Genomic DNA, 14,277 nt, shown 5'->3' on the forward strand with positions numbered 1-14,277 from the left:
TCGCTAAAGCATCTTTCTGGTTTTGCCCTCTGTAGCCACTAAATACTTTTTAATTTGCAGCTTCTCCCAGGAGACAAACATCTGAACAGCACATTATTATACAAGAAAAGCAAATGAGTTATAAAATGAAGAAAGGTGTCAAAAATCTGCAAGCAGCAATGCAAGACACATAACCACACGCACAACAGGAATCACCTGCTAGGACAACCGGGGCCTCTTCCAACATTTTGCAATTTGGGCAACACCATTAACCGAATTGACCTAGCTCCCTGGGAAAGCCTGTCCCTCCTCCAGCCTCTTGACATGGTCTCGACATCCAGCTCGCCTTGGGGAGCTCACCTGCTTGATGGGGATGACGAGGAAGGCGCCGCCGCCCGCGCACTCGGTCACCACGGCGATGAAGTTGGGGTTCACGGCGCAGAAGTGGTTGTCGTGGACGTTGCGGGTGATGGGCACGCAGTCGTAGCACTTGTCCTTGCTGGCGGCTTTGCCGTACACGTGGCGGAACTTGGAGCTGCGGTACTGCGGGTGCCACGACATCTGCGAGGGGACAAACACGGCATAAGGACAGGCCACCCTGGAAAAGGCTGGGAGAGCCCAACTCCCCTGTCCCCACCACAGGCTCGCCCTCCCCGCTTAGGCTGCTCACACCACACCTCAGACAGCAAGCAGTAGGCACACTTTCCTCTGGTGCCCACCTGTTGTCATAACCTTGTTGCACATCCCTGATGGAGAGAGGAGAGTGCAGATAATGTTACAGGTGAGGAAAGAGCACCTCACACAGCTGAGAATATGGGCAAGGACTGGGAGAGGGCACGGCTTTGCCCCATATAGACCTCTTTAATGTRCAATTGATGAACAGTATTATCAGTGATGCTGGATCAACAATACTCCAATTTGACAAGGGAGCCCAAGCAAGCAGCTTTTGAGCTACAGCAAAGCTTAGGCAGCTCAGAGGGGTGAAAGGTGAAGGGAAGCATGCATGCACTCAATGGCAGGAAACCAAGTGCATCATCACCTGACAAGCAGAGAGCTAAGCAATTCTAAACTAAAATGTCCATGCTGCTGGCATGGTATCACATCCTCTTGGGATGACTACTAAAGGCTGAGCAACTGTATTGCTTGATACTGGGCAGCCGAACTGGAGTTTTACAAGCATTCAACAACACAAAGTTCACATCCGGTGCCACACTGGAAGGTTTGGGCCGCGAACAGTACTAGGACACAAGTTCTATCCTATTTCCTGCCTCCTCCCAATCCACTGACGCAGCTCAGAGTCAGCCCCACCTTGGACAAATACACATGCCTGTAACAGACCTGGCAGATCACCAGTTGCTTTCACAGTCATCTTTGTTGCTCTCTTTTATCTTGACATGTTTTGCCTATGTTAACCCTGCATTTGTCCATATTTTTGGCTGAATAAATGTCTTCTGCAGAAAACGTTAGGTGCAAAGGATTTTTGATGCAGTGAGAGCTACCTGTCCCAAACAAAAATGAAGAAATGCAAATTATTTGAAAAAGAAAGCAGCAATCCTGAACGCTAACCTTGGAAGAAGGGATGCTAACAAGCAGAAAGCAGGCTAAGGCTAGCTTCCCAAACTGCCCCAGAGGTACAGCGTTCTCAAACGATCTCATGTTCATTACAGCTTTAGTGGTTAAATTTACTCACACCAGGGRGTAAAAAATCACTGTGTTGTCCAGTTGCTTCTTCTAATGGTCCAACAGCAGGACCATTATCTTTCCAAAATTTATTGCCCRGCAGCAAGGAACTTCTAGCTGTCCTGCTCCTGAGTTGAGTTTTGTGTGGTCTGGTTTCAGTGCTTCAGTTTCAATGCATACCAATATCTCAGAAGAGGTAGCAGAGAGATAGAGTCAGCCTCTCCTCAGCAGTGCCCAACAACTGGACAAGARGCAATGGGGACAAACTGAAATTCAGAGAACCTCATTTATATGCAATGTAACATTTTTCCTCTGTGAGGGTTGTCAAACAYCGGCACAGATTGCCAAAAATGTTATGGAGTCTCCATCCTTGGAAGTATGGTCCTGGGCAACTTTCCTAGTTGACTGCTTTGAGAAGAAGGGTTGGACTAGATGATCTCAAGGGATCACTTCCAACCTCAGCTATCCTGTGATCCTGTGATTTTAGGGCCCCTGGATCYCAGCCACGTGTCTCTTGTACCTGAAAATGCCAGAACACCGAGATGCACACCCACACAGGCAGACTTTCAACCCAATAAACCTGAGGGTGCCTTGCAGGCTCARCTTTCTGATCTGTTCCTCTGACAGGAAATGATGACAACACATTTCTTCCTCATTCATAAAAACTGCCGCTTGGACAGGCAACCATTTTCAAAACAGTGCAAAGAGCAACTGGTACAAGGAATGGGGGAGAAAGTGATGAAAAATACACTAACATTTTGTCAGTAAGACAGGGTTGGTTTTACATTGCAAAAACTGGCACTATCAACTCCAAAGAATGAAAAGGCATATTTGCTCATTTTATAGTGTCTGCAAATTAAATGTTTTGCACAGTCCTTTAACAATATGCTTTCCCTGAACATTTTTGGCCTAACGGCATTAGCTTYCTCCCTGCACTGGAGAGTTGGCCCCAGTGTACAGAGGATCCAAGGTACTGAAAATCCCATGTGTGCAGCACTGGGTAAGGTCTGAAGCCAGAGCTGAGGGATCCCCAGCTCACCTCACCTGCTTGAGGGACAGCAAGATGCCATGGTGCCCAGGGAGGGCACATGCAGACCACCCCCCGCACACTGGGCAGCACACATGGACAGCATATTTTGGGAAGCAGCTGGAACTGAAGTCTGGGACCTCTCCTCTRGTCAAAGAGGCAGAAGACCTCCCTCACTTGCTGCTCAGACCTCTGGTGTCACCACACAGAGTGATCCTGAACTGACAAAAGGATAAAAGTGACTGGTGAAAGGATCAYTGACCCTCTGCCAGCACAGCACAGAGCCATTGGCATCCTAGAGAAAGAAGGAAGGCAGCATAACCTTTGCAATCCAGGAATCGCCTCCTGCCTTCCCTCCCCATCATCCTGACCTAATTCCCAGTATTGCCAGCCTCTCTGTGTGGGAGGGGAGAACTGGGACGAAGGGAGACAATGCAGATTATACCATTGCTCATGTATTTCTAATCATATAGCTGATGTAAAGACTATGTGAAGCAATGTTTTCTCACTCAGCTCTCAGGGACCAAGTCCTGGGACCTTTGTGATYATCATTCCCACCTCTTCCAGCAAAGAACATTAAGCAGATCTTTTCTGGAAGCTGCAAAGAGGTCCTGGAGTCTTGCCTCTAAAAGAATAACATACCATGGGCTACTCTGAGAGGCCGATTGTGAGGAGAGTCTCAACTACAGTGAAGAGAAAACCTCATGAAAGCTTGATGCAGCAAGTACCCTCTGCAACAGATCATACAAGGAAGAGCAGAAGGGAATCCAGCAGGAATTGATCTGTTTCTTGATTCTCTTTTTTTTTTGTTTTAAGACAGAGCCATATTGCCCAGCAGCTGAGTCTGAAATTATACAATGAAAAAGCAAAGCAATAGCAAATCTCAGCCAGTGCTCAGAAGAGGTGGGATTCTTCTTTCTGGCACCTGAAACGGTGCCTAGAAAACCACTGAGGTATTTTTGAACCCTCAAGCACAGCCTCCTTGGTGCTTACCAAACATGACCACCAAAATGTTTGTGTGACCTCTAAAGAAMAGGCAGTTGGAGGCTGAGAATCCTGTTCCACCACTTGTCTTCAGAGATACGATGCAGTAGTACTGAAGGAACTTTGCTTTAGCTCTCACTCTTTCACCAGGCTGTTTATGGAAAGTTAGCTTTTCATGACTCATCTTTTCATGCAATACATGACTGCWAATGTCCTAGCTCTTGCCAAAGGAGTGAGCTCCTTCTAGGAGCTAGCAAAGGAGCTTCTAGGGTTGTGAAGCCTAGGGATGTCTGCAGCATTTGAATGCAGTCCTGGGAGAGCCATGCTGTGGCATATTTACTACTCCTGAGGAAATGTCAGACAAAACAAACAGGCATATGCATGTCCAGCTGACTGAACKTGTGCTTCACCATAGGCCAGAACATGCCTGGTTTTCCTATTGCATTCCRCTTACACTAGGATTATAGATTTGCCTGCACAATTGTATTTGTTTTGCACGGCCTGGTTTTGGTAGTGATGGGAATCTACCGGGGTGGCTTCTGTGTTAAGCTGCTGGAAGCTTCTTCCATGCCCAGCAGAGCCAATCCCTGATAGCGCCAAAGATGAGTGTGCTGCAGCCAAGGCTGGGCTGGGCTAGAAATTATGGTAATGCTTCTGATAACATATGTAAGAAGATTTCAAAACAAAAAGGATTGTGCAGTTGTAATGTGGTCAGAGAAGTGCAGAGTGAGAACATGTGAGAGGAACAACTCTGCAGACAGSAGRRTCAGTRCAGAAGGWGCRGCAGGAGCTGCTCCAGGCACGGGAGCTGAGATTCCCCTGCAGTCCATGGTGCAGACCACGGTGAAGGAACTGCACCTCTGCAGCCCTTGGAGATCCTRCACCCCGTGGAGAGCCCCACACTGGAGCAGGGGATGCCTGAGAGGAGGCTGTGACCCCATGGGAGGTCCATGGACAGAGGGGCCCTGCTCCCAGGCTGGAGCAGCCTGTCCCTGAATGACTGCACCCCATGGAACAGGGGCCCACACTCAGCAGCCTGAGAGGGATTGGTGCCCATGGGATGGATTCCCATTGCAGCAGTTCACAGGGAGCTGCTGCTCCTGAGACGGAGCCACATTGGAGAAGTTCATGGAGAACTGTCCCCCACGGGAGGGACCCCACAGTGCAGCTGGGGAACAGCTCCTCTCCCTCAGCAGAGGGAAAAGCCTTGGGTGATGAATCACAACCTGATTCTCTGTCTTCTTGCATTGCTGGGGTAGGAGGTGGAGCTGAGAAGAGGGAGAGATGAGGGAAAGGTGTTTTTAAGGGTTTGTTTTACTTCTCATTATCCTGCACTGATTTTGTCCATGGTAAATTCACTCCATATCTCTAAGTTTGGCCTGTTTTGCCTGAGATGGTGTTTGATGAATGATCTCTCTCYCAGTCCTCAATCTCAACCCGTAAACCCTTTGTTAAATTTTCTCTCCTCTGTCCAGCTGCAGAGAGGAGGGAGTGAGCAGTTTTGGTGGATGCCTGACATCTGGCCTGGGTCAACCCATTACAACCATACATGACATTTGTGAATTCTGGATGAATTTATCTTGGTCCTGGACAAAATAACCACATGGAAAAACTGAAATATGTTTGAGGAAACCCAGGCATACGGTACCCTAATCCAGATCAAACTGAGAGCATCTTCTACTCTGGCACACAGTATTTTATGAAGATTCACAGGAGCAGGGTCTTTATTTYACCCTTTCTCATCTTTGATATCCCTGGCAGGAGCAGACCAGGAAATCATTTTCCTTACATCCTGGGAAAGGCCTGAAAGAAGATTGATGGGCACCTTATCTCCTACAAATACCAGTTCTTGGGTGCGGCTCCACACACTGTAGGAGGCGACTCTCCAGTCCAGACTCCTGGACTTCTTGTGGTCTGGCACCTTCAGCCTCATCCTTCTCATGGTCTGAGCAGAAAATTAACCCAGGAGGAGGATGGGAATTATAAAAACACARGCAAACAAATAAACAAAAGACCACAACAACCAATCGCAAAACTGATATCAAAAACAGAATGAGGCACATGAGCAGAATCAGATCAGAAAAAGTATCTGGTGTGGGTTAAAAAAAGCACAAATGATAGGGGTCACATCATATCTGGAAGGAGGGGAATTGGAGTGTATTGGGAACGATGAGATCCCTACTCTGCACACCCAGGGAACTATGGCCAGGAGTGACAGTGTGACAGTGTGCCCCCAGGAAAGAAGCACCTATSAGGCAGAGCTTGCTTTATTCCCCTATGAATGGCCATGCACATCTCCAGCTATGGGAAGCTGAAGGCTTGGGATCCAGGACTCCCATGCATCCCACGGCTGATAGCCAGGAAGAGGACTCATTTTCTGCTTCCCAGGTGCACAGAGCAGGACTATCAGGTACTAGGACCCCACCTGCCAAATGAACACCAAGGGCTCAGCATCATCACTCTTTCGGAACCAAGAGTGTCCACTGCCACCCATCCTGATTCAACAACGAGCTTAGTGCTGGTGACAATTTTCCATGGACTTCATGCAAAGGGAAAGGCTGAACAACCCCACCATTTACCAACATGGATGTTCTCAGYGTATTTTGTTTCCTTCCAGGCATACTCCCTGTTCTGAAAATACAAGCAAGGAATGAGGAAGACTGGCTTTGTGATGAAGTACCCAGTCATGGYATGAGTTGTCTCTATTTCCAGGACAGAAACTGTATGGAACAAGTGGAGAAGAGGATGCTGTATACTGCCTGCTCCCACCCAACTCCTGGCCTGCACTGGGATTTCTGTTCAGCTTGTGCTTCTATCACCAGCAATATGAGCATGAGACAAGAGACACCAGCACTGGGTACTGCTTTTGAGGAGGGGCCATAGAGTGAGAGGAGAATTCAGGGCAGAGCTGTATGGACCAGTGATCAAAGGTGTGAGATCTGCCAAGAAATCCTAAAAACTTCGGGGATGAAGGAGTGAAGCCATAATAGGCTTCAAACATAGAACAAGTTGGTACAAGGAGGATATAAATAATCTGCTTTCAAAGTCTAGGGGACACAAGAGAGTCAAAAGACACATGTTTTAACTGCACCAAAGAAGTTTCCAATTAGGCAGCAGCAAAACTTTTATCAGTCATAGGAGTGGGAGAGAGAATGACATTAATCTCTCCTGGCATTTCCCAGGCAGATTCAATAAGAGCCTAGYAATGACAACAGACCTACAGCTGCTCCTGCTTCGGACAGAAAACAGACTCACAGAGATGGAAGAGAAATCAGATAATAATTTTAATTTCATGTGCAATAAGTCTGCTATGTCTGGAGTGTGGCAGAGCTATACACCCACTCATCCTGGCTGCACTAACCCACTCAGAAGCRCACCCAGTATCTCCACTTTAAGCAATTTTCAGCTGCAGTAGTTAATGCCAGAATTTCAATTTTTTAACATCCAGGGACAAAGCAGCTGAACCCTGAAWCAGAAATAGCTGCTTGAGAACAATCTGCTTCATTATGATACCAAGAGCTGCWCTGCAATTCAAGCTGTTGAGCATTGGCCATCATTACAACCATTAACTGGCCACAGTAGCTCCTTCCAAATACATCACTCTTCAGGGTTACTATTAAGAATGATATCATGGTGCATGAAAGCCAAAAGCTTAATTTCAGTTAGTTTGTTTGATGCAGAGTTTGAGCTGAAGACTTTTCCTCTGCACTGTAAAAACAAGTAAGGTTTTTTTTTCCCCAAGTTAATCGCAGCAATTCTGCAAAAAGGACTTGCAGAGGGACGAGACCACCCCATCCAGACACAGACCTGAAGATAAYGGTGAGCAAAAGGGCTGGCACCTTCAAAAGCAGAGATCACATCTGCATGACATCACAGTAAAAGAAGGAAATGAATTCACAAAAKCATTTAAAGTGGCACAAACTACCACCTGGAGAACTCACGGGAGCTGAACAAGTCCAGTGGGCGCAAGAAATTTCTCCTCTTGGCTAGGCCACATGGAGCTCCTTCAGGAAGGTGTCTGGGATCTCTGGCACCACAAAGTTTTTTAAGCTAACCAGGCTGGAAATCTGTTTGCACAGAGCTGGTTCTCTGTTCCCAGAGCTGCCCCTGGCCCATGCCAACACCAGTCTCCTGCGGGATCAAACTCCAGACTTGGGCTATACCCTCAATCCAAGCATCCTCTTGCACAGCACACCCCAGGGCCTGGCAGCATCCAGCACACATCCACCCAACACACATCCATCAAGACACGAGTCCTTGAGCCCTTCTGCCCCCCATGCCAACATTTATCAATGTTTCACTGATCAAGACTGTAGAGGAAGGAGATTTGCAGCTGGCTCCAGTGACACAAACAGGCATCCTACTCCATCAGCCATAAGATATTCAAAGCCTCTTTCACAAGTTTCACACAAACTAAGCCTGTGCAAGCACAGATCACTGCTTGTAGAGCACCACATCAGATGAGTCTTGTATCTCACAAGCCTGTCTTGGCATGGAAGCAGGGCACATAAAGGCTGTGTGGATTSCAGAACCAGCACTCAATTAAGCCAATGCAGTATTTATGGTCCAAATACAGCGTGCAAATTCTAACAGAAAGCTCTCCAGCCTGCCTGCCTTCAGGTAAGCAACAGAGAGACAGAAGTGGCTGTCTCTGCTCCCAATCTCTGGATCATATGGGCCATTCACTGAATTCAATGATTCAGTGATCCTTGTGGGTGCCTTCCAACTCAGACTATTCTGTGAAATCTGTGAAACACTACTGCAGTGATCAAAGAGCAGGCAGAGCTTTTCTGGAGACCAGAATGTGGCTCAGTGTCTCCTGAAGAGAAAAACTTGTATCCTTTCGCCATCCAAACCCATAATGAGATGCTCACACTCCTCAGAACACCTGCRCTGAAAGCCTTCCAGTTCCGAGCACACAATGGTTCCTTTGCACAGATCCATCATTTGCATGGTACGAGCCCCATGCCAAACAATTGTTTTCTGTTCTCTTGTGCTGCACACCTCTGAGGAGGGTAGAAACATAAACTGATTAATTAGTAATGGTTWTGTTTGCTTTGTGCTCCCCCAGCCTCACACGAGAAGCCTCCCTTCTCCTCAAAACCTGTTCTGCACATGGCCTGTGTTGCATGAAAGTTGCCCTGGCATCACGAGACACAGGTTAAAATCCAATCAAACCTCTGGAGACCTAGTGCCAGGGCACTCCTGGCAAAAGCACATAACATGACAGTCTAGGAAAAACATTTAAGTTGTCCATAGGCAGGTTTCCTAACTTTCCCTTATCTCTCACTTGCCACTCTGGAAAGCACTTCAGGTGCTCAGGTGATCCAGCCTGACAAATTGGACTCTGTTTCTCCTGTGTCCTTACTGCCAGGGAATCAACAGAATTTACAGGTCTGAAAGACTTCTCAGAGGTCTCAGTCTCTTGAAAGTTAGAAGATAATTTGAAAAGCAGAGAGGCCAACAGAGAAAAAATACACTCTGCCCTCATTCCTTCTCTTGTATGCATGGTCAAAAGAAATAAAAAGGGGAGAAAAGGAGGAATGCAAATTCTAGGAAGGGGGATTTTTAAAGTTACAATGAGCATTTCACTCTCAAAGGCCATTAAAACTTGGTTTCCCTTTTCACTTTCTCTCTTGGAATGCTATACTTGTACTGCATAGGTAATGCCTTTCCCCTTTCAGACTTGTCATTTTTAAGTGATTTTCTATRGCCAAAAGACCCATAAGGGCAGCCTTGCAAGTCTCGAGAGAACTGTTTGCAAGCATCCAAGGAGAAAGCCACAAGAGATTTAAACTTCCAACCTCATGCAAAAAACAAAGCAGATAGAAAGGGACACAAGGATATACAGCTAGAAAGCTCCTGAGAAGACACATGTCCTCTTCTCAGATCCCTATCAACAGTTTGTGAAATAAAATCTTACTCAGCTCCCAGTAATAAAATCGAACAGAAGTAAGAATCACCGTCCCTCCCAGYGTCTGCCTAGATCCACTATTTTCTCTGGTCCCTTCTCTCTCTCTTTCTTGCAATCACTCAGCAGTTTCATCCATCTTATCCTTCTCCTGTCCTGCTAAAATCTCTCTCCTCCCCTCCACTTTTCTTCCACACCACTTACTCTCTTGGAATTCATTCCTCCCCATCCAAAAATGAATAATGTAACTTGATGCCAAAAGGTAAGAAGAGTCACTCTGGGAGACTCAAAAAGCCCCTTCAGCTATCTTGCCTCTGTAAATGACAATTAAACAATCCTTGCACCCAGATGATGAGAACAAGATGTACATGAAGTCAGCTTACAGTAMTGCCTCACACTGAACACCAACTTATGTATTGGAAACAGGAGATAAATTCCCATTCCCAGTATCCCAGGACTTGTAGAAAGGAAACAGTAAAACACATCATTTAAAATAAGGTAATTAATATATCATTAAATACTGCTGGTTTTCTGCCTGAGAGCCAGCTACATGCCCTGTAAATTTCATTATGTGGCTCCATACAGAGCAAACTGTACGACAGCTCTGTAAAAAGTTCTTCTCCTCTCCTCACTCTGCTGTCCCCACAACAGATTTATGTCAAAGCAGGAAGACATGTGGAACTTGCTCCTAAACCAGACCTCTGAATTCTCCACACAGCACASGGTCCTGGCTTCAGCATCTCAGCTTTAAACAGATTGCTGTCCCCTCTCTGAGCAGAGAGGTGTGAGTGATTCTTGCTGCATCTTCTTCCTGATGAATCTCTGAGGAACATCTGCTAAGCACGCTGCTCCAAACTTTCTGCTCGTGCCTAGCCAGCATCAGAGCTCAGCTGGCAGAAGGCATCTGTSACCTGCATGGGACACACCATGCAAGCACCAAGACACATGCAAGCACCTTCACTGCCTTTAGCAGCTGGCTACTCATYTAAGGCAACCAAACGTCACATCCACACAGCTGGACTGGGACAGTATTGGCAAACACAAATATATCACATTTAATCTAAAAATGGCTACTACTGCTTCTTTCACAGGGCAAAGATCTGTCTCCCTAAGACTTGTTACTGTAACCCTGCCCTTGTGGTTAAGCGAGAGCATTCAAAGAGACAGGCATTGAAAAAATAGTGTGCAGAGGAACTTCTTGCTTCCAGACACCTTTAAAACCCTCAGCCTCACACCGYTCCAAATGCTTTCCTCACCCTTTCTTCTTGTCTTATGCAGAGAAAAGGCTGCTGGCTGCAACCCTGGTAGGAGCACAGTGATCACAAAGCAAGCATACAATCCAAAAGGTGTCTGTCTGCTTGTTGTGCTAGTCTACAGGTGCCACTTTTTAGTATAAGCAATCCGTGTAATTTCCCATCTTAYGTGCCCTCATTTGCCACCAGCTTCCATGGCAATGAAAGGGCTTTGTTAAAAACMGCTGAATGGGAAACACATCCCTCTTGCTAAATCAAGTACTTTAGTAAGGTACAGTTTTCTTCAAGTAGCATGCACTCATCCCAAAATGGTTTTGGAAGACAGCACAGACTCAGCAACCCCAGAACAGGCTCAGGCATRAGCAGACAGTGCATAGTCTGCTCATCATTTGTTCTCCACACCAGCACAATTCACAGGCTATTTAACCAGCCCTCATCCTGTTCCCACTGTCCTCTTTTCCCTTTYATCTGAAGCAGCAGTAAGGCACAGCTTTATTGCAGATTCAGGTCAATTTTCTGGCTAAGACAAAGGTGTCTTCAGTGACATATCAGGATGGCTGCAGCTTTCTCCAGCTGCACCTTGCCAACTCCCAGAAGGGAGACTCCCTCACTCTCCTGGTTCCCTGCACCATCTTCTTCAGGCTGACCTACCCTCACAGACTTCTGCCCACACTCCCCACGCATGACCATGAGAACCAGCAGAGCAGGGAGTACTTTCAGGAACATCTCTTTTTTGCTTCCAGAGAGAATTCATCAGCAGCCAGAGGGAGACCAGAGGGGTTGGGCTTGTGAGTCTCTTAATGACAGAGTCATTAATTACAGGGGTGAACTCACAAATATGAAGTCCTGTGCACCACYAGGCAGATGGGGAGGCAGCCCCTGGTTTGCAGCCTATGAAGAAACTAGAGGAGACCCCTCAGAACACCAAGAGAATAACTATTCTGCCAGGCTGGTAGAGGAGTGGGTGGATGCTTTAACAAGACATTCTTTTGCTTCATTGGTCTGAGACAACCCACATCTCAGCCTACTAGCACCTCTTGCTTCCCCATGAGGTGGGTTTTTATCATAAAGGCAAATGCTCCTCTCTCCAGTCTTCTCCTGCTCAGTGACACCTCATTTATAAAGTCTTCCCATGAGAATGTACATCAATAAATCAAGGCGAAGTCCTCAACACAGCCATCCATCCAAACTTTTTGTTGAAAGTGTCATGCTATCCCTTCTCATTTTAAGTATTCCTTTTCTTGGGTTGTGCAAGCTTTTGGGTAAGGCTGTTGAAATACACTGCTGTCCCAATGGAGGAAATATTGCCAAGAACTGATCTTGGAGACGAGCATTCAACAGATTATCTGTTTCAACACCTGGCAGTGGTGCTCCATGGGCCACCTTCCAGTCTTCTGGTACCAAGGAAACTGTTCACTGGTAAACCAGGCAGATGCAGGTGTCACAACAGATCTTCAGCTTTTCAGCTCCTTTCTTAAAGGAAATGTGAAACTTTGCTTTTTCCCAGAGAAGGCAGAAAATACAAATACTGACTGCAACTCTGTTGTGTTTCTAGAAGTAGTTCCAAGCACAACTGAGTAATTTTGTTACAAAGGAGCAATAGAAGAAGCTACTGGAAAGACTGAAGCATTGAATGCCTTCTTCACCTCAGTCTTTCCTGCTAAGATCAGCCTTCAGGCTGCCTGGGGCCCAAGAGATGTGGAAAATCCAAAGCAAGAAAGACTGACCCTTGTTGGAGGAAGATCAGGTCAGGGCGCATTTAAACAGACTGGATATGCACAAGGCCTGATGGATGGACCCACAGAAACTGAGGAAGCTGGCCTGTGCTGTTGCAAAGTCATTCTTAGTTTTCTTAGAAAGCTCACGGCAATGGGGTATCGTTCCTGAGGACTGAAAGAATGTGTCACCCTTATCTTCAAAAGGGAACCACAGGCTGGTCAGACTGAGCTTGATCAGAGTTAAATGTAAAACCTTTAGATGGTGAGGGTGGTCACGCACGCAAAGGTAGCTGGATCACAATGTGAACTCTCTTCTCTCACTCAAAACCAAGTAGATGAGGAACAGGCAGGTTAGCAGTTTTTCTGTGGTGGCTGGGAAAAGAAGAATGACGTCAAAGTAGCGAAAAGTAAAAAGTTGAACTTGGTAGATGCACAGATAAAAGTGAGAAAGGCAGAGTCAACCCAGCTTTTGTAAACCCTTGCCCAGCTTCACAAGCCAAAGTGCAGTAAAACCACCCAAAATCACCATGGCATGGTATATTCAGATTCCAGAACTGTGATAGCTCCTCACCACAGAGATAAGGCAGCATGAGGTTAGCAAGAARGTCCTCAAATGGGAAAAGTGGGGAAAACCTATATTTGTGTGCTGCAGGATTAAGTTCAAAACAGACTTTCACCATCCTGTTTACATGCCTACATGTCTTCCAGGAAGCATAAATTCGTGGAACAGGAGCAGATCATCACGGTCTTGTGAGTCCATCTTTTTTCCTGTCCTCATTCATTTTTTTACATTCTCCTCTAAGGACTTTTTTCCTAAAATTCTCAAATAGTAGAGAGACCATCATCATCCTCCTAAATCTAACCCAGCAGACAGCTGCCTTTACATTTATGCAGCTTTTGTCTGCTGTCAAAATTAAATCTCCTTTTGTGCAATCAGTGGCCCTTGCTTCTTATTCCATTTAGCCAGATCCCAGGCAAAAGACTATGCCCTTCTTCCTGCAGCAAGCTTTCCTCCACAGCTGGCACACAGCTTCCCAGTCTTCTCTTGTTTTTACCCCTTTGTCCTTCAGTCAGCTAYATTTTCTCAACTGCTGATGAATTTGTCTTCCTTCCTTCCACTCACTCTGGTTCATTTCATTTTACCAGAGTAGCTACACTTAAAACTGGCATACATCTCTTCCACTAACATGGATGGACAGAACCACCCAATGCTTCCTTTAAAATTTACCAGATATATTCCAGTTCATAGCTGTCATTTTCTTTCTACAGCATGTCACTAGGTCATGTTGGAATGGAATGCAGCTTTTGGACACTTTTCTGCAGAACTGCACTGTGTCTGATGGTACTGCATCATCTGAAGACCCAAAGCTCTCTCTGCTGAATTGCATCCTAATTTTCCCATTACTTCAGCTCAAGGCAGTTTCAAACCAGAGCCCTTGTCATTCTGCAAACTTCCTCCTCCTCCTGGTTTCCTGTTTATATTTATTCCTTTGTCCTAATTGCTGATGACAATGCAAAAAGCATCATATGTCAGGAAAAACCCTGCAAAACTCTTCTCAATAAATCCTCACATTCTGATACCAAACATATAAGCTCTGACCTGTAATTCTCTCACCAGATTTACATATTTCTGACCACAGACAGTTTTATGCACATTCTCTTATCTTAATTGTGTGGGATAACATTTTTCTGAAGCCAAGATAAATGATCCCACATCCACTGGGC

At 46.1% G+C, this 14,277-nt stretch overlaps 1 protein-coding gene across 3 annotated transcripts in view; it reads right to left on the minus strand.

Annotated features, from left to right (window-relative positions):
- CORO2A (coronin 2A) overlaps window positions 1-14,277 on the minus strand; it is a 55,335-nt gene that overhangs the window by 19,825 nt on the left and 21,233 nt on the right. For all 3 annotated transcript variants that reach the window (XM_057373039.1, XM_057373037.1, XM_057373038.1), the window contains exon 2: window positions 340-540. In XM_057373039.1, the coding sequence (XP_057229022.1) occupies window positions 340-540 (201 nt within the window). The remainder of the gene's footprint in view (window positions 1-339; window positions 541-14,277) is intronic.

The sequence above is a fragment of the Malurus melanocephalus genome, unplaced genomic scaffold, assembly GCF_030028575.1.
Source record: "Malurus melanocephalus ecotype Western Australia unplaced genomic scaffold, MMel_1.1 scaffold_184, whole genome shotgun sequence".
Classification (NCBI taxonomy): domain Eukaryota; kingdom Metazoa; phylum Chordata; class Aves; order Passeriformes; family Maluridae; genus Malurus; species Malurus melanocephalus.